General features: G+C 35.6%; 4 protein-coding genes across 4 annotated transcripts; all 4 read right to left on the bottom strand.

Annotated features, from left to right (window-relative positions):
* Positions 1–278: 278 nt before the first annotated feature.
* On the bottom strand, positions 279–4,777 carry LOC110718720 (protein FAR1-RELATED SEQUENCE 6-like). Its single transcript, XM_021897616.1, has 4 exons — positions 4,387–4,777; positions 2,399–3,715; positions 759–1,965; positions 279–646 (listed from the first exon to the last, which is right to left on the bottom strand). The coding sequence occupies exons 2-4, from the start codon at positions 2,545–2,547 to the stop codon at positions 479–481; spliced, it is 1,524 nt and encodes a 507-aa protein (XP_021753308.1). The 5' UTR covers positions 2,548–3,715; positions 4,387–4,777; the 3' UTR covers positions 279–478.
* Positions 2,572–3,708, bottom strand: LOC110727859 (protein FAR-RED IMPAIRED RESPONSE 1-like). The gene has a single exon (XM_021907466.1). It carries the CDS (start codon positions 3,706–3,708, stop codon positions 2,572–2,574), a length of 1,137 nt encoding a protein of 378 aa, XP_021763158.1.
* A 1,185-nt stretch (positions 4,778–5,962) lies between the features above and the next one.
* LOC110718703 (LEAF RUST 10 DISEASE-RESISTANCE LOCUS RECEPTOR-LIKE PROTEIN KINASE-like 2.5) lies at positions 5,963–8,953 on the bottom strand. The gene is made up of 3 exons (XM_021897594.1): positions 8,242–8,953; positions 8,082–8,111; positions 5,963–7,259 (listed from the first exon to the last, which is right to left on the bottom strand). The coding sequence occupies exons 1-3, from the start codon at positions 8,882–8,884 to the stop codon at positions 6,151–6,153; spliced, it is 1,782 nt and encodes a 593-aa protein (XP_021753286.1). The 5' UTR covers positions 8,885–8,953; the 3' UTR covers positions 5,963–6,150.
* A 292-nt stretch (positions 8,954–9,245) lies between these two features.
* Positions 9,246–17,487, bottom strand: LOC110718695 (probable protein phosphatase 2C 15). The gene is made up of 9 exons (XM_021897585.1): positions 16,749–17,487; positions 16,132–16,478; positions 15,338–15,509; positions 15,074–15,227; positions 14,844–14,907; positions 14,618–14,725; positions 14,383–14,508; positions 13,912–14,144; positions 9,246–9,761 (listed from the first exon to the last, which is right to left on the bottom strand). Exons 2-9 carry the CDS (start codon positions 16,351–16,353, stop codon positions 9,545–9,547), a joined length of 1,296 nt encoding a protein of 431 aa, XP_021753277.1. The 5' UTR covers positions 16,354–16,478; positions 16,749–17,487; the 3' UTR covers positions 9,246–9,544.
* Between the last annotated feature and the right edge of the window lie 3,391 nt (positions 17,488–20,878).

Here is a 20,878-nt window from a genome sequence, read left to right as displayed (position 1 = left end):
ATCCTAAACAATGTATTGGAATAAATTAAATTGGCCGCAGTGTAAGACACTTAAGCAATAACAGCTTGATACCCAGTAAGCAAAATCAGTTCAATCTATTAATGGGCCACAACGTAAAATTGACCACAAGCCCAATACGTTAGTTTTATATGTTATTTGTATACATGAATTTGGGAGTCCTGCATATTGAGATCAAATTCTGCCCAGTAGTCCACAAAGTAAAATTCTGCCCAGTCCACAACGTAGAAACCACAGGTACTACTTATACAAAATCAAAGTTTTTTAATAGTTGACGAGGGGCAGTACACCAACTAACAAACCCAATAAAAGTCAAAGAGGGATTTCATGAAAACAAAATAAGTCTGCCAACTAAAGAAATAAAAGTTTCTAATATTTGAGCTTGTGGTCAATTCAACATAGATAAATGACCATTTTCTAAACATGCCCATGGCAATGCTAAACATGACCTCAGAAGGCCTCAGAACGCCTCAGATGTAAATGACCAGTCCACTCCATTTCTTTGCAAAATGTCATCATGCGCTCCAACATCTGCGGGATAATCATATGCTGCAACATCTCCCACATACTCATAGTAGTCATCTATTGTGTTCTGGTTACGACTAATTTCAGTTTTTTTCCGCTTTGCCTGAGTAAAAATGAGTGTATTATAATAAATGTATTTGAATGGATAATAACCTCAAAACTATATGGATAATAAACATTCAATTGTAGAATAATAAATTTTCAACTCAACTTACAGGTAGCTTAGTGGGTACATCAGAACCAGCAACAGTTTTAATGTTGTGTTCTCCTTTTGCTGTAGCAGGCTTCTTCTTGTACCCAGTCTCTGCCAGGGATTTGGGCCTACCCTTGGGACGTCCTCGAGGTTTCTTCCGAGACACAGGATCCTTAAACACTACTGGCTTGGATACAGAGTTTGGAGTTGGGCATGACATGGGATTGTTTGATCCAATTTCTGATGGGGGTAACATTGTTCTTGGGAGGGTTGGAAGAGACGGTTGATTTTCAAGGTACTTTTCCCTGCTTTGTTGTACTTCCAAATGGATCCTTTTTAAAGAATTGACCACAAGGTCAAATGTTTCCTTGTCGGCTGGAATAGATGATGTAATTTCACATATGGGATCAAACTCCTGCATCAACTTGTTGTGACTCTGATATGTGGCATTATCAGTTGGGTCATGATAGGAAACCTTAACCCGAGTATGCTTCCGAGCCACATCTTTGCGCCACCTTTGAAGAACATACTTTGATGGAATATCAACAACCAAGTTTTGATCATAAACTCTAATTACATGCCTGCATAGAATACCAAACGTTTCAAACTTCCGGCAATCACAAGACACGTCCTTCGTAACGGTGTTAAAAATAACACAGTAAAATCGCCTCCGATCAGTAATCACTTCTTCACTTTTCCTTTCTGGAATAATCCAGACCCTGTCTTCAAGGATATATTGAATCAAGTTGTCATCCAACACACGCTCTTCCCTCCCAGAACAATGCATTAGTCGAGTACAGTCTGTCTGAATCTCCTGAAACTTAGTGTCAGTGTAAATTTTCTGGAAGAATTCCTCAATGTAAAATCCACTAACGAGACGCCTAAGATATTTGCGGCACCTAGCATCTGCTTCTTTTTCCGCTTTCACACGCCTCTCCATTGCTCTTTTGTACTTATCCGGGAATTCATATAGCTTTGTTTTCCTGTTTACAAAGCCGTCAAAGAAACTATTTATGCTTTCCACTCTTTGCGTAGTCTTCATCCCGGCCCAGAAATGCTCCTTCATAAAGGCTGGGACCCACATATGACGTTCCTCATACAATTCAGATAACCAGTCATTGTCAAGTAGGTTATACTCCGACAATAACTCATTCCATCTTCGCTCAAACTCCCCAACTGTGAAGCTCTCATAAATAAGAGTCTTAAGAGGACTCTTAAAATCATGGTACCTAAAACATTGGAAAATCATGACATAACACTTCAAAGGTACATGAATCTTTAAGAGGACTATCAAAGGTCACATTGGACACCAAAATTCGGGCAATATGACATTCATTTATGCCAAATGCAAAGCAAAGCATAGCATAATTTTAAGTCAACACATACATGACCTTAAGGCGTATAATGAGAATAGGTTAAGTTCAAATCATTCATGCCACATTCACATGACAGTTCATTCAAATCCACATAAACTAAGTTCAAAATTTCTGCAACTGAACAGAATTTACTGGTCATTTTATGTATGTGACCATAACATCAGAAAACAAATGCATATTCATAAGCGACAATGTCTGACTTTGGACATACATGAATAGAATTAATACTTAGTAAACACACACAATACAACTGATACTTACTAAACATACACAATATACTACTTACCCTTCACATTTTCCGAGCTTATCTGGTAATTTCTTCAGTATGTGCCAAATGCACCACCGATGCCGAGCATTGGGCATCACTTGTTCTAACGGCTTGCGCATAGCAGCGGCTTGATCAGTCAGAATAGCCCCGGGTTGTTTATTTCCCATGCATGACAGCCATTGCCTAAAAACCTAACGAAATGTGTCTGAATCCTCGTGTGAAACGAGTGCGCACCCCAACAATATAGATTGCCGGTGGTGATTAACCCCTACAAAGTTGGCAAAAGGGAGCTCATACTCATTAGTGAGATATGTGGCATCAAAACAAACCACGTCACCAAAATCTTCAAAAGCCACTCTACTCCGAGCATCAACCCACAATACGTCCTTCAAACGACCCTCTTCATCCAAGCGGTGTGCTTGATAAAAATTTTGATTATCCTCTTGCATCCGATCAAAGTACGCCATCATGGCCGCCGCATCACCACCTTCCATTTTCAACCGCTTCACCTTTTCCTTTTGCACTTCATGTTCAAGGTCCTTAACACTAGGGAGGTTGTCGATCCCGGTCTCAGTACCCATACACCCATGTATTTGCCTTACGGGGACACCTTCTTCGTAGAAATTCAACAGTTTCTTCCTTACATTCGATGTGTAATTTTTCATTCGATACTCCTTTACCAATTTAGCATCACTAGGTATAGGGGCATGGTTATCATGTTCTTTTCGCAATTTCCTAATAACCCACAACCCATCACTGTCAACCCCAGCGTATAACATGGCACCACAAAGACATTTCTTGGAGGTCCTTTTTGCCCGCTGCAACATATCTTCCCCAACTTCACCATTCACTAATCCACCTGTGCCACAAGCTTCCATAGACTTGGACCTTTTCTTCGCCTCCCTCTTTGCCCTCATATCAGGTGGACCATAACACTCACACCTCCATGTCGCCCCTCTCCGCTCCTTATCCTTCTTAGAAAAATTTGATGAAACTCTTGATACTCCAAAACCTTTCTGCTCGGCATACTCTTTGTAGTAAGTTTCTACATCTTCAAAAGATTTAAAAACCATCCCTAACCTAGGTGATTCCACATAACTGTACATGGTAACCATGTTGGTTGAGACAATTGTCTCCACTGTTTCAATCGTTTTAATTGGAGACATGGCAGCTAATCTGTCAGCAGAGTTTGGAACATTCAATGGCACAAGGTTAAGAGAGGGAAGACCAGTACCAACACCAGATGTTAATAATTGTCCCTCCTCAACATCAATGGCCAAACTCCAAACAGGCTCTCCCATTATTCCAGGATCACAATCTGATTCCATAACCACACTGCATTATAAAACTATACTATTAGATTTACATCAATTAACAAAACACTGTAATTCCATAACGAAACTGAGTACATTTCACTTCAAATTGCATACTTCTATAGCAGAACAAGGTAATTTCATAACCAAACTGAGTCAATTTCACTCCAAATTGCATACTTCTACAGCAGAATAACTATAAATAACACACAGTTGATATGTTGACTAACTCATGCAAATTGGCATTCATAAACATTGTAATGGTTACCAACATAAAGTATGAATGCCACTATAGAAACTGACAACATGATTTATGTAACTTTGAGCAGAGCAGCAGGGAATAATCACCAACACGCAATAGCAGATGCATAATTTGGTATTATCAAAACTCCAGTATAATTTAGCCGATTTGAATATTAGTTTTTACAAGTACAATGCAATCAAAGTTCAACACAATATTCCTAATTTACCTCTTCTTCACTTACTTCCAATTAGTTTCAGCAATTAAAAACCTAATTAACCCACATCATGAAATTGCCATTTCACTTTATTTTTATATAAATTCATAACAAAACAACTTCAATTCAACTTCAATTCACCACTTCACATGCTTATATTCAACAATTGCAAAAGACGACACCCAAGAACGACTTTCCAAAGATTAGGGTTTTCGAAAAACTAATGAAAACTTACCAATTCAGCTGGTACCAATGTCAGATTACGCTTAGGGGCATCAATTACGAATGTCGCATTAATTCAAACCTTTAAACCTTGAAAAATTTGGAGGGCAGAAGTAGAGAGCAAAGCCTGATGAGAGCAAACCACACGAAATCTGAGCTTTTTTTGGAGGAGAAGAAGAGTGCAGGAGAACGCAAAACGGGATGGGAATTGGAGTGTTGTTACCACGCTCAAACGGCCAAAATCTTCACAGTTAAGTGACATGTCAGATACAAAGAAGGATAATAATAAAATAATGACAGATGTTCAAATAATTTCGAAAATGCCATCTTATGAACATATTTCGTTCATAAGGCTTATGAACTGGGGGAAGCTCTCTGATAAGATTCCTTTACACTTTGTTTGGATAGGAAGAAATGAAAGGAAAAGAAGAGAAGAGAAATAAAGAGAGACAAAATCTCTTGTTTGGGTAAAAGATTAGGGGAAGGAATGGGAAGGAGAGAGAGGGATCCATTTTACCTCTCTCTATAATAACCATAATCTCTCCAAAATTGGAGAGATTTGGAGGGAAAATGAAGCTCACCTCCCCCTCCCTTTCTTTTCCCTTCCCTTCCTCTATTTTCCCTCCCCTTCTTTTCCTTCCTTCTTTGCTATCCAAACAAAGCGTAAGTGTTCTCTGTTTTCAAATGAAAATAGAGCTCATTTAGCTAACATCTACCCGAAAAACATAGCTCACAAGTCGCAACTACATATAGGTGGCTCATAGATCTTCATATTAAGTTATGCCAGTTTATTTCATCTTACAAAAAATACAACTAAGCCATATTATAGCTGGATAGTACATTTTTTTGGCAAGGATAGCTGGATAGTACTTCATATTTAGTCAAGTGGATAACATTTTGTAGAAAAAATTTGTTTGATTACAAAGGATGGAAATCAGATCTTTTCATTCATATGTAAAAGCTATTAGTACTAGTTTTCATTGAAAATGTTTTTCACGTAACGACACGAGCCATAGAGTAGTAGCAACATTATTGAAAGTTGAAACGGTCAAAGTTGAAATTTCTTGACACAAGGACCCTTTCGTTAATTTGGAGTTTGGACACATCACATCACACAAGTATAGGGACATGGCGTCGAAGGAACATCATATTTCAGTTTTAGCAATTCAGTTAAAAACATAGGAAGTTTGGTTTAAACTTCTGATGCATTAAATCATAGTACTCTTGGAAAAATCTACTTTGAAAATTTAGTTTGAATTATATGACATTAATCTACCAGGAATATATAAAGCTTTGACTGTTTGTCCTTATTTTAATGCATATTATGTTCAAGTATAAGCTGCCTACTGTAGGTTACAATTTTGCACAGAAATTAACTAAACCATATAGCAGCTAAACAGAATAGGATGTATTTGGTGTCAGAAACAGGTCTAAAGTCTTTCAAGCACTGAGCCTCGCGTATGCAGTTGCCTGCAGGTTAAATGTGCTCATAATTGACACTAACACCATTAACCTAAGCTGCAACAACAAATATCATATTACCAAGTGACAAAAAAAAGAGCAATAAATTTAACGATTTGGGATAATCCGATAGCCAGTGAAAAACATGAAGCAATAAACTGTTCTGTTCATTTCAACACATAATGGTTTCAGAATTATGATTTATCACAAAACAACAGAAATGGATTTGTGCTAAAATTGGTGGCCAGTATTAACACCAACAAGCTTGTAATATCAAAATTAGACAAATCATAATATTTTTCTATGCATAAGGAATCTAATACGTAGTGCTGAAAGTAGAATTGATCACGGAATTTGGAATTGAAGATAGGTGTGGCATAGGAGGAACTTGTATTGATTCAAGCGAACCTTCTAGCATTTCTATAACTTTGTCCATAGGTGGTCGATTTGAGGGGTATGATTGTATGCACCATAATCCCACCAAAATCATCTTTCTTTTTAACTCTTTCTCTTCCCCATTCATGATCCCATGTACCTCAAGGTCCAATTGACGGTATATCCATTCAGGAAAATACATTTCACTGCCCTGTTGAGCTTCAGCAATTACATTCCTTCGTCCACATACCAAGTCTAGGATCATCATTCCATAACTATAAACGTCTGATTTATTAGAAACGCCACCAAAATTATTTCTACAGAACACTTCTGGAGCAATATAACCAATTGTCCCTCTTGCTTCCGACATGGACACCAAACTATCCTTTGCAGGACACAGTCTAGCCAAGCCAAAGTCTGAAATCTTAGGACAGAATTCTTCATCAAGAAGAATATTATGAGGTTTGATATCAAAGTGTAAAATCCGTGCATTGCAGCCTCGATGCAAGTAGTCAAGCCCCTTAGCAATGCCAACTAAAATACTATACAAAGTTTTTGATGGCAAAGACTGGCAACTTGCTGCATCATATATGAACTTTTCAAGAGACCCATTTGGCAAAAACTCGTACACAAGAGCACGTTTATCTCCTTCAAAACAGAAACCTAAGAGGGTGACTACATTAACATGATTAGTTCTACCAATGCTTACAACCTCATTGATGAATTCTTCTCCATCACCTCTCAAACTCTTCAAGTTTTTTACAGCCACAAAGCGGCCATCATGTCCATCATGTAGTCTTCCTTTGAAAACAGCACCATAGCCTCCTTCCCCAAGTTTCACTTCAAAGTTATTGGTCATTTTTGTGATTTCTGAATATGTATATCTCTTTGGAGCAAGAGATCCATAGCTTTTCAGAAAGGCTTCTACATTTCGGTTCCTTGTGGTTGTTTTATTCCCCAAAATCTTAAATCCTTTTGATGCTCGCCTTCTTTTTGCGCACATAATGATAGAAACAATCAAAATAACCCCTAATGAAGAAGCTGTTGCAACTGTAGAACAGAGAAGTCAAATTTTAGGGTGTCAGTTTGGTTCACAGAAGAAGAAAAAAAAAATGGAAAGTGGAAATTCTTCTGGAGTTATACATGGGAAGTAGAAATTCTTAGGAATTTCCACTCCCCATTCCACTCCCCACAAAATGAAGGAACTTGGTGCTTGTTTGGTTGCCATTAAAAATTCAGGAATTGAAAATTATATGAGCTTGTTTTTAAATGGTAATTTACAAAACATGAAAATTTAAATACTTTTGTGTAAAAAAAAAAAAGAGAGAGAAAGAGAATTTAAATACCAACTCCCTTTAGTACTTTGAATTTTCTATGAATTGTAAATTCTTTGATACAAACCAAACAAAATACTTCGTATATAAATTCTCATGATTTTTATGTAGGAAGTAAATTCACATGAAATACAACTTCCTTTAGGAATTTAATTCCCGTGTGAATTAAATGAGCCCTTAATTTCTAGGGAGACTTAGATAAGTTGAACTTCCCATGGGAATTTCTACCTTTCATGTTTTTTTTTTATTTTTTTTTTTTTTGTACGAAATCTACCTTCCATGGTTAACCAAAACACTTTTTAGATTTTTCTAAGAAATCCAATTAGGAAATTGAATTTTCAAGGAATTTGCAATACCTAAATTCAACCATACAAGCCCATTAGTAAGCATTAATGCAATTAAACTTCCGGCATAAAGCAATTCTATGATTATTGTCTGTTATCTTATCTAATGTGGGACAATTTACCTCTGCAAAATTTGAATTCAACAACCTTTGTTCAAGTTCAATATGCTTTTCAATTTGAAAGGATTCACTTACCTAATCCCAGAATAAGTTGCAACCTCTTTCCTGCAAGAAAACATAGAAGGTTTAGCGTTTGCAAAATTGAAAATAAATTTTTTTTAAGTATATTAGATTTAAATAAAAGGAAAAAATTCGAAAATATAAACAGGTAATATGATGAGGATTTTTATGCTACCTTTTCGCTTTCTGATACACTGAGAATTATCATTCTTGAGTTCCTGACATTGACCTCCTTCGCTAATACACTGTGAACATTTGTCAGACAATTCTAGCATCAGATATTCCGGATACTGAAAATCATCGCAGCTAGAAAATTCGTTGCCATCATCTGAGTAACCATAACTTTTATAAATGATGTAATCTTGACAGACAAGTACACGACTGCTCTGTCTGCCCGTGCCACTCATACTGAAGTTCCTTCTACACTTCCAGAATGTTTCATTAGTTAAGATTGTGAAGACGAAAGTACTGGATTTCGGAAGGCTAATGGGCTCGCCTTCGAACTGAATGCATGTGTAAGAAGTCTGTTGCAAGTAGTCAGTTGCAAGGACACTTGTTTTAGTGGGAAAGGTATTCACAAATCCATACCAAGGTCCATTGGGTGATAAACCAATCGTCTGATATGAATCCGTACAATTGATCACCAAAATCCCACAGTCCGGGTAGAAGGCCGTGGTGAAGGGGTAACTGAAGGAACCATGTGTTCCACACTGAAAGGAAGATGGGCACAAATGCCCCTTTTGCTCATCAGCTGTGCATGTGATGAGTAGTACAAGCTGAGATAGAAGGGAAAACAGGGTAATAGCAGCCAATGACATCTGATCAAATACCCTTATCAACTTATTAAACCAGTAAAACCACACAGGATTTTGTGTCCATGCCAATATGAAAATGGTAGCTTTTCTTTATTGAGTTGATGAACGAAGAAAATTCAATGGGGGACCGGTCAATAATTGCAACAAAGACTTCATATTTGGATTTATTTTTTAAAAAGACATATTATCACCGGTAATCTAGAAATTAGGGATTATTCAACAATAATCCAACATTGGGCTATGTACATGAAGAATATTAAGAACAAGCGAGTTCATATTCTTGGTTTTCAATTTTTTAAAAGACTAGTCCTCCAAAGAATCAACAATGCTTAAAATTCAAAATTAAGAATGAAATATTAATTAATTTAAAGAATAATAATAATGCAGATTAGCACTTGTACCATAGAATCTATGTACATGAAGAATATTAAGCCTTTAGGCTTTAAGCACAGCTGAACACAAAAGTTCAACCTCAAATCTCATCTAGATTGATTCTACAACCATAACTACAGCCAATGATCAATTATTTCTAAAGATTACATATATACTAGGTGTACTAGTTAAAGCTAACTACTACCTAAAAGAATCGCCTACCAAATGAATTAAGAATTAAAAGAATTGAATGGTAGGTATAACAACTAATAACGTTGGAGAGAATATGGATTACATAATTTTGAGACCGCTAGGGCGTTTTCCTTCCATGGCATCTTTCTTGTCTCGGCAATCACTGCAGAGGAAAGGACCTTGCCAAGGCTTGCTGCAGGTGGAGAAAATGGAGCCAGCATGGACTGAGATGCCTTCATTTGCAGCAAGGTCAACTTGACATATAGCACAGTTGAAACCAGAGGCTGATTGAGCAGAGGAATCATCGTTTCCCAATCTGAAAGCCAAAAGAGCATGAAATACATTAAGATCCATTAACAAGATTTAAGCAAAAACAGGTGGCACATGTGACTGTGAAGAGAGGCATAATGAGTATACTTGACAGAGTACAAAATAAAAAGAGTATTCTGACTATAAAGAACTTAATTTTACGCAAATAGCCTGTTTGGCACAAGGTTCTGTGTAGTTAGTGGTCACAAGTTTGGGAAAGCATGGAATGTCCCATGTTATCATCAACGATAATGTATACAGTAATAGTTGGGTAGTATATTCATAAAGTTGATACATTGGATTTTATCATGCAGAATTACATACATTCAATACCATAGCACAAAAAAAACTAGAAAGTGAGATCAAAACATGATTACTAAATGTGTGAAATAAAAATAAAAAAATGCAGACCCCTGAATGACATAATATCCTATTAAAAAGACCCTATCCCTGCCCTCTTTGCACTCTCACCATACACAGTCAATGCCATAACACCCACCACGACTAGAACCAGCCACGGACTATCCAACTAGCCACCTCAACTGAAATAAATTAATATCAAAAGATTCAGAACGAAAATCATTAATTGTCCATAAATTCGTCAAAGAATGATACAGAAAAACACTAGGAATACCAACTACAAAAATAGACCTCATAATAATCAACTTAGCCCTTCCCAACCAACCATGCATGGTGTTCTTCCATCATTGTTACCTTAGACAGTGAATATCTTATGGACTATGAACAAGAAGTGGGAAAAATTATTCATAAAACAATATCAGCCTAATTAATACAAGGGATGATTTAGCTGCTATGTTCCCCAAAAGGCCAAAACAATAGCTGTTAAGGGGCCATAAACAACAGGAATATTCAAGTACCTAAAAGAGTTAGGTACATCAGACTGATTATGTTGGTAGTAAAGTCTTATAGCTTCTCATGTGCTAACAGATTGAAAAGTGCCTCACACCTTCTCTGAAAGCACATCCTCTAAATTATCCTCAATTTCAGCATATACGTCAATTTTGGTTTCACACTCTAGTCAAGACAGAGAGAACTGTCAACACATTATATGCTCTGCCAATGTACATTTCACTCAATCGACACAAATCACTTTAAAGGGTCAATTAAAAGTTGCTAGAAAAATTGCAGCCAAAAAAAAAAAACATGAAGATTGTGCAGCTAGGATAAAAGGAAAGAAAGACGTTTGTATATGAGAGCACTAGAGCAAGAAAATTGGATTGCTTTAAGCTGACATTTTGGAAAGAAAGTTTTCCTGAAGCAGAAAGATAGGAATGCGAAACCACTGAAAGGAAAATCAAACACGGCCAAAGAATACCTAGTACATCAGGTTGGATAAATTCATGGGAGAAGTAGATGATCCATCTTTCTTAATTATTATGCTCCCAGTTATATTATGGTAGCACCAAATGCCATGATTTGAAGCATTGTTCAAGCCAAATAAATCAAGCTTGAATCCAAACTTGTAAATGCCTTAAAGCCAACCACCAGTCCAACTCCTTTCCTCCCCCCGAACAAAAGAGACAAAAAAGCCAGTGAAGAGTCAGTTAAGGATGGCAAATACAGCAGAGCAAGAGCTGATCCTACACAGAAAATCTATTGCACCATTACATGACTACAGGAAGGCACAACTTGCCTAATTGGCCATGCAATGAATTTTTTTCTTCTTGGATGCCAAAAGAATAGAGGCTAGCAATTTAAATAAAAAGTAAGCCTAATTCACAGAAAGAACAAAAAATATTAATACATTTCAACCATCTTCATCCTATATACCATTTAATTAATAAGAAATTCTACCTTCACCTCCCACCAACTAATCTTAATACTTAACAAGTTAACATTCATTCCAACAACAATACATGATGCTTAGTTCCCAGAAAAAATGCAACCATGTATTATATTATATAATCATCATGGGCTGAACTCATTTGAGAAAAAAATAAAATAAAATAAAAAAAATCTAGCAATTTCTCAGTAAGATACCTACCATAAATAATTCAAGGGCATTACCAATGATAAAACCCAATTACTAAGAGCACTAAGAATTCATTATGTTCACTGGATTTTCCCTCATCTAAACTTACTGGACTTATTGGCCCTTCTACTAATCTATTTTTAATTATTTCATAAGATTAATGATATAAAATTAAGCATAAATTAATTTGTAGCAATTAGCATTACTCGTATTGTTAAATTAATCTTAGAATGATTATAAAAAAATACTAGGATTCGGTTGATTAAAGGTGAATATAAAAAACAAGACAGTGGAGTAACTGGAGTTTGTTTATTTGATTAATAATGAATAAAGAAAATAAGACAATGGTTTGTTTTATTAAAAATGAATAAAGAAATAATTAAAGGTGAATAGGGACTTCTATTTAGGGCAATGTTTTTGGGTTAAATGAGACTTTAATATGGGATAGAGAGATTATTACTTATGTTTGTTAAAAACTATTGACAAGGGTTAAATGGCAATTATTGATAGCCATTATATTTCCTGAATTTATTTTAAAAGGTGCATAAATAAATAAGTCACCACTACAGAAAACTAATTTGCCTAAACATCAAAATTGAAAGTAAATTCTTCTGTGAAGCCACTGAGGACCTAACAAAAGATTAAATCCTTGATAAGACAAAGAAAAACAATTAATGGAATATCTACCATCTCTTTTGTCCCAATAAGTAATCAACTCTATGCTAATTCCATATTCACCTTGTGTTAAATTTTTGAAACAATATGAAATGGGCATGGGCAACCCGAATAAGGAGGAGGAGAGTTTGGTCCACAAACAAGGCTTTGGAGCTTCCATACTAAAACCAATTGGCAATAGTAGGAGGTACTCCTCTACCTTATAAAGTGAAACCATCTCTCCTCTTTCTCCAATGTGGGACACTCATAAATGGGCTACAATGGGTTTCAACACTCCCCCTCACTTATGAGTGTCTTTAGAACTTCAGAGCTAACTGGATAAGGCCAAATCAATAATCCTCTTAGGGGCTGGACATCCTGTCGAGGTAAACCCTTATCCAGTAGCGATTAAATACCCAGTTTTAGAAGAGACCCACAACCTGGGCTCTGATACCATGTTAAATTTTTGAAACAATATGAAATGGGCCTGGGCAACCCGAATAAGGAGGATGAGAGTTTGGTCTACAAACAAGGCTTTGGAACTTCCATACTAAAACCAATTGGCAATAGTAGGAGGTACTCCTCCACCTTATAAAGTGAAACCATCTCTCCTCTTTCTCCAATGTGGGACACTCATAAGTGGGCTACAATGGGTTTCAACACCTTGATTTGAACTAACCTGTCTAAATGTTTAAGAGTTTATTTTTTATTACTAAACAGTAATCTAATCACATTATGAAGAGGATCTATAGAGCTCTAGTCCAACAGGGTCACTTTCACCTAGTTCTCCACCAACAAACCTAATTGGCATAACAACACTACACATTTAAACATAGCATGACAGCAATTCAAGTTCAGTGGAATGGGAAGTATCAGTGATCACTTTTCTGCATACGGGAGGCACCCAAGTCAAATTACATCCAAAAAATCATATATCATTGAAAAGTTTGCAATCAAGCTGTTAAGAGACTATTGAAGAAGTAAAAAAAAACACAACGTAAGAAATCCAATTTTAAAATGTAGTATAAAGGATCAATCCTGTACAAATGCACACTTTTTAAACTTGAATTACCAGTGTTACATCACGAATTCATGGTATAGCAGATACAGGGTAAAAAAAATCAATGTAGCCAATCAATTTACATGAACTACATCTTAGGATGCTAAATATTATCTAACCTTACTCGAGAACTAGTAGATCAATTGTTGAACACACTACTTCACATTTACCTTGTTAAAGTTAAACCGCCAAAGTTTAAACAAGCTTACTGCTAGGAATCGACATGCTTTCTAACATGATTACAGCACTAAAAATGGCAGAAATTAAGAAGAAAGATGATGATTGTAGTATTAATATGAGAATTACACTAGCTCGGACGATAATTCCACTTTCGAGAGGTGAATGCTCTACTTCTCATTTAACTTGTTAAAGTTAAACCACCAAAGTTTAAACAAGCTTACCTAAGAAAAAAAAAAAAAAAAAAAACTCAAGGACAAATAAAATACTGACCTTTCTGCAAGCATAGCTGATCCTTCTTCAAATAGCTCTTCCACGATAATTAAAGGTGATAACTTCTTCGATGATTTGTTTGTATAGTTAAGGAGCTTCTTCCAGAAATATAAAGCTTTAAGTTTGTTCTGCTTTTTAGGAGGTGGCAATAGTGTTACATCATTTTCAGGTGGGATTATGTCAACAACTACGCACGTTGTGTCATCCTTGAGTCCCTTTGTCCTTAGGGTTTCCTATTCACCAATCATGAGAAAAAAGCACATAAATGACAGTAATATCAACATTTTAGGTCATCAAGTCATCTGGATGATTGCCATCTTTTATTCTTGTGTAGATACAATATCCTCAAGGAGATAAATTATGATCATGCATATTGAAGGTCCGGGCTTTAAGGTGGATTCTAACAAAAATGCATGCTTCTCAAGTAAACTGAGAAAATGAAGCATGTACTTGCATAAGAAGTTGCATTACCTTGACAACTTGCCTGGCAGCAAGATCAGCTGGCAAACCACGACATGATTTTGCAGCCATCTCTGATGATAAAGCATCCCAAACGCCATCTGATGCAATTATGAGCCTCCCACCACAATTTGATAGCTTTAATTCAACAATAATTATTTAATAAGACACAAACTTACTAGGCTATCAAACAAAAACTATTTTTCAACAACAAAAAAAAAAATTTAAAAAAAAGTGATGAAGATACCTTAACTTGTTTGACATGTGGAATTGGAACTATGAATTCTCCCACATCCACATCTCCAATTGACCTAGAAAGGCACAAGCCCCCTGGCCAGCAACGGAGAGGCCCAATCTGTACAAAGTAAGTATACTTGTCAAGGCAAGATATTTGATTTGAAAAAAAGTTCAGCGTAAGTATCAACAGAAGCACAAAAGAGATCTCAGTAGACTGCACGAGGATGACATCTCACCTCTACACCTCCAACAATGCTTAGCCTCCCAACTTCACCACCACTAGCTATTACACGCTGCCTCCTGCAGTTAAATTTACAGTTATATTTTGTATGCAGCTAAGCAATATAATTAAGTAGTAAGAAAATGTTTTAAAAAAACAAAATAGAATAAATTTACAATTATATAATGAAAAAAAAAAAAGAAATAATAGTTGTAAATAAAATAGATTTAAAGGATAGAAACATACTCTTCCTCATTGTCTTCCAGCCTATGGTCAACAGATAAATCTGAAACTGCACCTCCCTGTATATCTAATACACAGCGGGAATCACCAACACATGCAACAGTAACTGTCCATCTGTCTACAATTACGAAAGTGGCTGTGGTTCCTGAAGTTTTCCCTGATAACAAAGTGAAGATGAAATCACTTCAGACACCCGGAATAAAGCATCCATTCATTCACCAATCAGTGGTGCACCTAAAATTACAGAATATAAGGAGGCTTAACTACCTTTAAGCTGGAATTCCTTGTCAGTTTTGACAAATCCAGCGACTAGTGCTCTAGGTAAGGCATGAAGCCATTCATCACGACCAAGCTCTCGAGGCATCGCAGCTAACACATGATTCAGTAAGTTATCCCTAGCGTATATAGCAGCAGCATTTCCATGATGCCCATCAAAAATCTGTATATCAGCCAAGAGCAAAAAGAGATTAAAAATTTGACAATTCTTAGAAAATGACTGAACATGCCCTATACTAGCATAAATTCAGATTGTGATTAAAAAAAATGCAGCCAAAATTGAAAAATTATTCCTAACTAGTTAAATTCAGAATGGAACTAGTGAACATATAGATCTGGAATCAGTCAGATTGTTACAAATCCCTATTACATATAATCTTGAGACTAGATCAACACACATCAAAATCCCCAACAAATTAAGCATCTATCTAAAAAGGCCCATCCAGAATCATTCTATTTTATTTATTTTTATTATTATCTTTTTTGGTTACATCACTCTATTATTAGCAATTATTATTCGGAGAATTATATAACCATAAACAAAAAGAATCAAAACAATAAATTAAAAATAATAACAGCCATAACACTAGCATTAATACATGAAGATTGAACAATTAAAATGAAGCAAAAACAACAATAAATTACAATTGTATACAACAAAAACCCAAAAACAGCAAAAAATTAAAAAAACAAAGGACCCAATTGCTAAAAAAAAAAAACTGTTTATACAATTATACTCAAATCCAAAACAAAAATGTAAATCAAAATAAAGTTAGATCACATACAGCAAAAACTGAAAATGTTGAAGCAGAATTGCCAGGAACTCTCTGACAATCAGTTTTAACCAAGTAAAAATCCTCCCCTTTCTTAGCTTTCTCAGCATATCCATAGCTAACAGATGGTTTTTCCATCTTCTCACTCTTCAATTCTCTACTAATTAATGCAGCTAGTGGTATGAGTTCATGCTGTTGATTATTCTGTCTTCTCGTATCTTCTCTTGTCGCCATTTTCAGCCAAACAACCCCTTCAAATTCCTCAATTAAAATTCACCGATTTTTCTTCTTTCTTCTACCAATCATATGATGAAAATCAAAATATAGGTTGTACCTACCAAATTGAATTTTCAGGAGATCTGAAAAAACCCAGAAATTATACCATAGGATTCAGAATCAAAAACCCATAAATAATATCATATGATTCAGAATCCAAAACCCAGAAATTAATATGTGATTCAGAATCAAAAACCCAGAAATCACAATATGATTTAGAATCAAAAACCCAGAAATTTTCAGAACCAAAAATCCCAGAAATTATATCATATGATTCAGAATAAATAAATAAATAATCCAGAAAAATGCAGAAAATAAGAGGATAACATAAATTGGGGGAGTAATAAAATTACCCGCCAACAAAATGAGGAAGACAGGAGTCAGAAATTAGATCTGAAAATGACTGAAGTCGACAAAAAAGACAAAGTGCAAGTGATGAAGAAGAGAAAAGGGGGAGAAAATCGACACGGCAAGGATACGCGGAATTGATTATCTTATACCAAATATCAACACCCAAATTATGAACTGTAAAATGAGGCCACCAAAATTAAAATTAAAAACAACCCAATTGCAATAATTAAGAATTGATTGAAGTGAAATAGCTGAGAAAGTGTAATGGGTTGTGATTAAAATAATTCAAGTAAAAGGGGAAGACTTTGTTGAGAAATGAGGATTATTTAAGAAGGATAAAAAAAGGTGCGACTTTTTTGGGTGTTTTTGCATGCAGCTAAAAGGAGGATGGTGAAATGGAGGGATGAGATAGTCTGAAAATATTTAGGAGAGTGGAATTTTGACACTCTTTTGGACTCACTTGCTGTAATAAAGTAATATGGTATGATACTATGATATATCCTTTTGTAATGAAAACCATGGACAAGATTTGGAAGAGATGAGACTCATGAGAGGATCATAGAATAGTTGGTTAGTTGTCCGAATTTTCAAGGGAGGATGTAATTAGATTTCACTTGATTAATTTTTTTTTTTCTGTTAAAAGTACTTTTATATATTTCAGTTCTCAAATAGTCTTAAGGTTTATTCCCATTTACTGAACTGAGTTGAAATGAATATTTTATGAGAGAAGGAAATTAGGAGCTAAACTGAACTGAACTATTTAGAATTGAACTGAACTGAACTGAACTATTTAGAATTGAACTGAACTGAACTGAACTAAGATGAAGTGAACAGGCTCTTAAGCCTTGTTTGGTTGCACTTCAATAATAAGGGAAATACAAATTCATGGGAAATGACTTTAAAGGTGGTTGTTTGGTTAAAATTTAGAAGTAGAAATGTGGGAAGTGGAGGTTCATGAGGAATTTGGAATTCCTACAAACATAGGAATTAATTTTCCACATTCTACCTTGGTCACTCAAACTTCCCACATTTATTTTTGGATGAAATTAAATTATTGTCCTCAAAATTTTAAAACAGTAGTTAAAGTTATACGATTAATAATAAATGGGTATCACACAAAGTTAGCCAAACAAAACATAGAAAGTTAATTCATGGGAAATTCAATTTCTTATATACCAAACACAATTTTAGAATTTCATAGGCAATAAAATTTCTCATACGTTGTAACTACCTATAGCCATTTAATTCTCCAATGCAGCCAAACGAGGCCTTAGCTTAGACATATCAAAGAGGTTCATTTCATATGAGTTGAGTGGAAAATTACAATAGTTGGTATTGATACGTTAAAAAAATAATAAAAAAAAAAAGTAACAATCACAATTATTGAAATTTTAGTGAATGAAACATACTCATTAAATGAAAGATGAGAAATGAGAGAGAGCAAAACATCTAAAAAAAAAAAAAGAAATCTCAATGGTCATTAATATTTTTAATTTCTCAATGGTAAACACTAAAATATCGAATTATCTTTAATAATCTATAATTTGTAGAACTAATATAGTGCTAACATTAGTTAAGCATTTTAAGGAAATACTCCCTCTGTCCCTTATGGCCAATTTGAAGTATCAAAATAATAGTCTCATTTGCTTTTTTTTCAAGTATTATTAATATTAGTTTTTTTACCCAAATTCCCTCCAATTTGCAACTATATTTGTGCAACTTTAACTTTTCCATGTAAATTTTGTTTTTCAATATACTTTTATTACTTTTTCTCTCTACTTTTTTTGCATACCTAATGTTAATTTAACTTTCCAATGTACTTTAACTACACCCTTCGTCCCTTCATTAAAAGTCTATTTCTATTATTTATTACTCACATAATAAAGAGAAATAGACTTCTAATAAACGGACAGAGTAAGTAGTTATTACTTATGTTTATTAATTCCCGTGAAAATTGTCCATCAAGGCCTATTATTAAGGGACGGATAGAGTATTAACTTTGATTACTGTTTTAAAAGGGAGAAAAAAGTGATGCCTAAAATACCCCTATTTAAAAAAAAAAAAAAAAAAAAAAAAAAAAAAAAACCACAACTCACTTCTTCCCCCTTCCCCTAACCCAGCCCCTGCTTACCCACGACCCCGATGTCGCCGTCACCCCCACCGGTCATTTCTTCTCTCTCTTTTCACAGCGCCAGTGTCTCTATCACCACCTTGACCACCACCCTTCCGCCTAGTTGAAACCACCACCCAATTCCCCTGCTCCCGGCCAAAATCCTAACAAACCCATCAGCTGAAACCGATGCAAAAACCATAACAATACTCGAAATTTTTATATCCATTAAAAAGAGATTTGAGCTCAACATAGTTGGAATTTGAATTTATGTGCAAGATTCGAAGGTCATCGGAGGAAGTAGCGAGATAATCGGGTTTGGAGCAACCGAGTTGAACGACGATGCAATTTTTGGAGTGTTCAAGGAGGAAGACAATTGCGAGATGGTTTCGAGTAAGGGGTTGTGGGTTTCGGGTTAGCCAGTTTTAGTCAGTAGGGGGTTGAACGGAAAATGGAGTGGAAAGGGAGGGGAATGGGGAGAGGAAGGTGGCTAGGGGAGGGAGATTAGGTGGTTGGGTCGCGCGACAGAGGAAGGGGATTGGGTGGTTAAGATCGGCGGACGGCACCGATGAGGGTTGTTTTAAGGGATTTCATAGGAGAGGAAAGGAGATCAGTGGTTCATAAGGAGGAGAGACGCCACAAGGGGATGGAGAAGGAGAGTCGGCGACGGAGGAGCTGAGGGTGGCCTGGGCACGGCCGGGTGCGGGAGGCAAGGTGGTTGGGGCTGGGGGAGTGGCTGGGGCTATTGGTGGTTTTTTTTTTTTAAAAAATATTTTAAATAATTTAATTATTAAAAAAAAAATTGATTCTCATAATCTCACCTTTTACCGGTTCGCTGTTAATAATCCCACTTTTGGATTATTATTTAATAATCCCACCTAGGAAATCTTCTTCTATTGGCTCCTTTTGACCGATAAATTGAACATTAGGAGGGATATTATGAAAGGGAGACACCTTTTGGCCTCGGGATCAAGAATTGGGATTGGGGATGGTAAATCCACCTCTCTTTGGTTCCACCATTGGGTCGGGGATAAGCCCTTATATCTTTATTTGGATAATGATGTTCCCCCTTCAAAAGCTTATTGGTTTGTTTGTGATATAATTAGAAATGGTGATTGGTTTTTGGATGGTATTAAGCATGTCATTCCTGAGTTCATTGTTGAGTTAATCTTAGCTACGCCCCTCTCTAAGCGGGGTAATATGGAAGATTATATCACTTGGACCCTTTCAAGCGATGGTGCTTTTAATATCAAATCTGCTTATCATCATTTAATTAAGAATAGTGTTTCCGTGTCTTCTTTCTGTCAGTCTTGGAATGGAATTTGGAAAATAGGTGCTCCTTCAAAGTATAAAATGCTCTTGTGGAATTGTATGCATACCATTCTTCCTGTGGCCCAAAAAATTTCAGTTTTCCTCCCCTTCGTGAGTCCCATGTGTGCTAGATGTGATATGTATGAAGAGTCTCATATTCATCTTTTTAGAGATTGTATTTCTTATCATATTCTTTGGAATGATATTTGCTCTAAAATACATTTGCCTAACAATTTCAATTTTTAGAAATTTATGAATCTTGAATGGGTGGATTGGTTGAATTACAATCTGAATTTTGATGGAAAATGGTCTTTGCTATTGCCTTTTGGCATTTGTGGAGAAATAGGAACATCACTGTTTTTGAGAAGAAAATGTATCATGCTCATGCTATCTTTGCTCGGTTTTTCAATGATTACCATTGTACTAACATGATTATGCAGTGATAGATATTATATTTATGATAATATTTGTAGCAGATTAGGATATATTAAATGTATATTTTGTATGCTTATCGTAACGAGGATTCCTAATGTAATTAGGCCTAGCGTTGTAAACTCTATATATTTTGATCAATGGTACACACTCCAGATTGAGGAGTTTTCCCGAAATCTAACATGGTATCACAGCTTAGGTTTCAATCCTAGGAATTTTTTTTTTTCACCGCTTCCGTACTTTCTTCTTCTTTAGCAGCAACAACACCGCTCTACTTCC

The sequence above is a fragment of the Chenopodium quinoa genome, unplaced genomic scaffold (assembly GCF_001683475.1).
Source record: "Chenopodium quinoa cultivar QQ74 unplaced genomic scaffold, ASM168347v1, whole genome shotgun sequence".
NCBI lineage: Eukaryota > Viridiplantae > Streptophyta > Magnoliopsida > Caryophyllales > Amaranthaceae > Chenopodium > Chenopodium quinoa.
Note: the sequence above shows the minus strand (reverse complement) of the source record. Positions and strands in the feature narration are given on the sequence as shown.

What these genes read in the sequence shown, in the direction of transcription:
- LOC110718720 (XM_021897616.1), bottom strand. Translation starts at nt 2,547, where the DNA reads ATGGGAAATAAACAACCCGGGGCTATTCTGACTGATCAAGCCGCTGCT. An exon ending in AAGCTCGGAAAATGTGAAGG is followed by an intron (nt 1,966 to 2,398) that starts GTAAGTAGTATA and finishes CCAATGTTTTAG; the next exon opens with GTACCATGATTTTAAGAGTC. An exon ending in ATGTACCCACTAAGCTACCT is followed by an intron (nt 647 to 758) that starts GTAAGTTGAGTT and finishes ATTTTTACTCAG; the next exon opens with GCAAAGCGGAAAAAAACTGA.
- LOC110727859 (XM_021907466.1), bottom strand. Translation starts at nt 3,708, where the DNA reads ATGGAATCAGATTGTGATCCTGGAATAATGGGAGAGCCTGTTTGGAGT.
- LOC110718703 (XM_021897594.1), bottom strand. Translation starts at nt 8,884, where the DNA reads ATGTCATTGGCTGCTATTACCCTGTTTTCCCTTCTATCTCAGCTTGTA. An exon ending in GTGTATCAGAAAGCGAAAAG is followed by an intron (nt 8,112 to 8,241) that starts GTAGCATAAAAA and finishes GTTTTCTTGCAG; the next exon opens with GAAAGAGGTTGCAACTTATT. An exon ending in GCAACTTATTCTGGGATTAG is followed by an intron (nt 7,260 to 8,081) that starts GTAAGTGAATCC and finishes TCTGTTCTACAG; the next exon opens with TTGCAACAGCTTCTTCATTA.
- LOC110718695 (XM_021897585.1), bottom strand. Translation starts at nt 16,353, where the DNA reads ATGGCGACAAGAGAAGATACGAGAAGACAGAATAATCAACAGCATGAA. An exon ending in CTGGAAGACAATGAGGAAGA is followed by an intron (nt 14,908 to 15,073) that starts GTATGTTTCTAT and finishes ATTTAACTGCAG; the next exon opens with GAGGCAGCGTGTAATAGCTA. An exon ending in GCATTGTTGGAGGTGTAGAG is followed by an intron (nt 14,726 to 14,843) that starts GTGAGATGTCAT and finishes TACTTTGTACAG; the next exon opens with ATTGGGCCTCTCCGTTGCTG.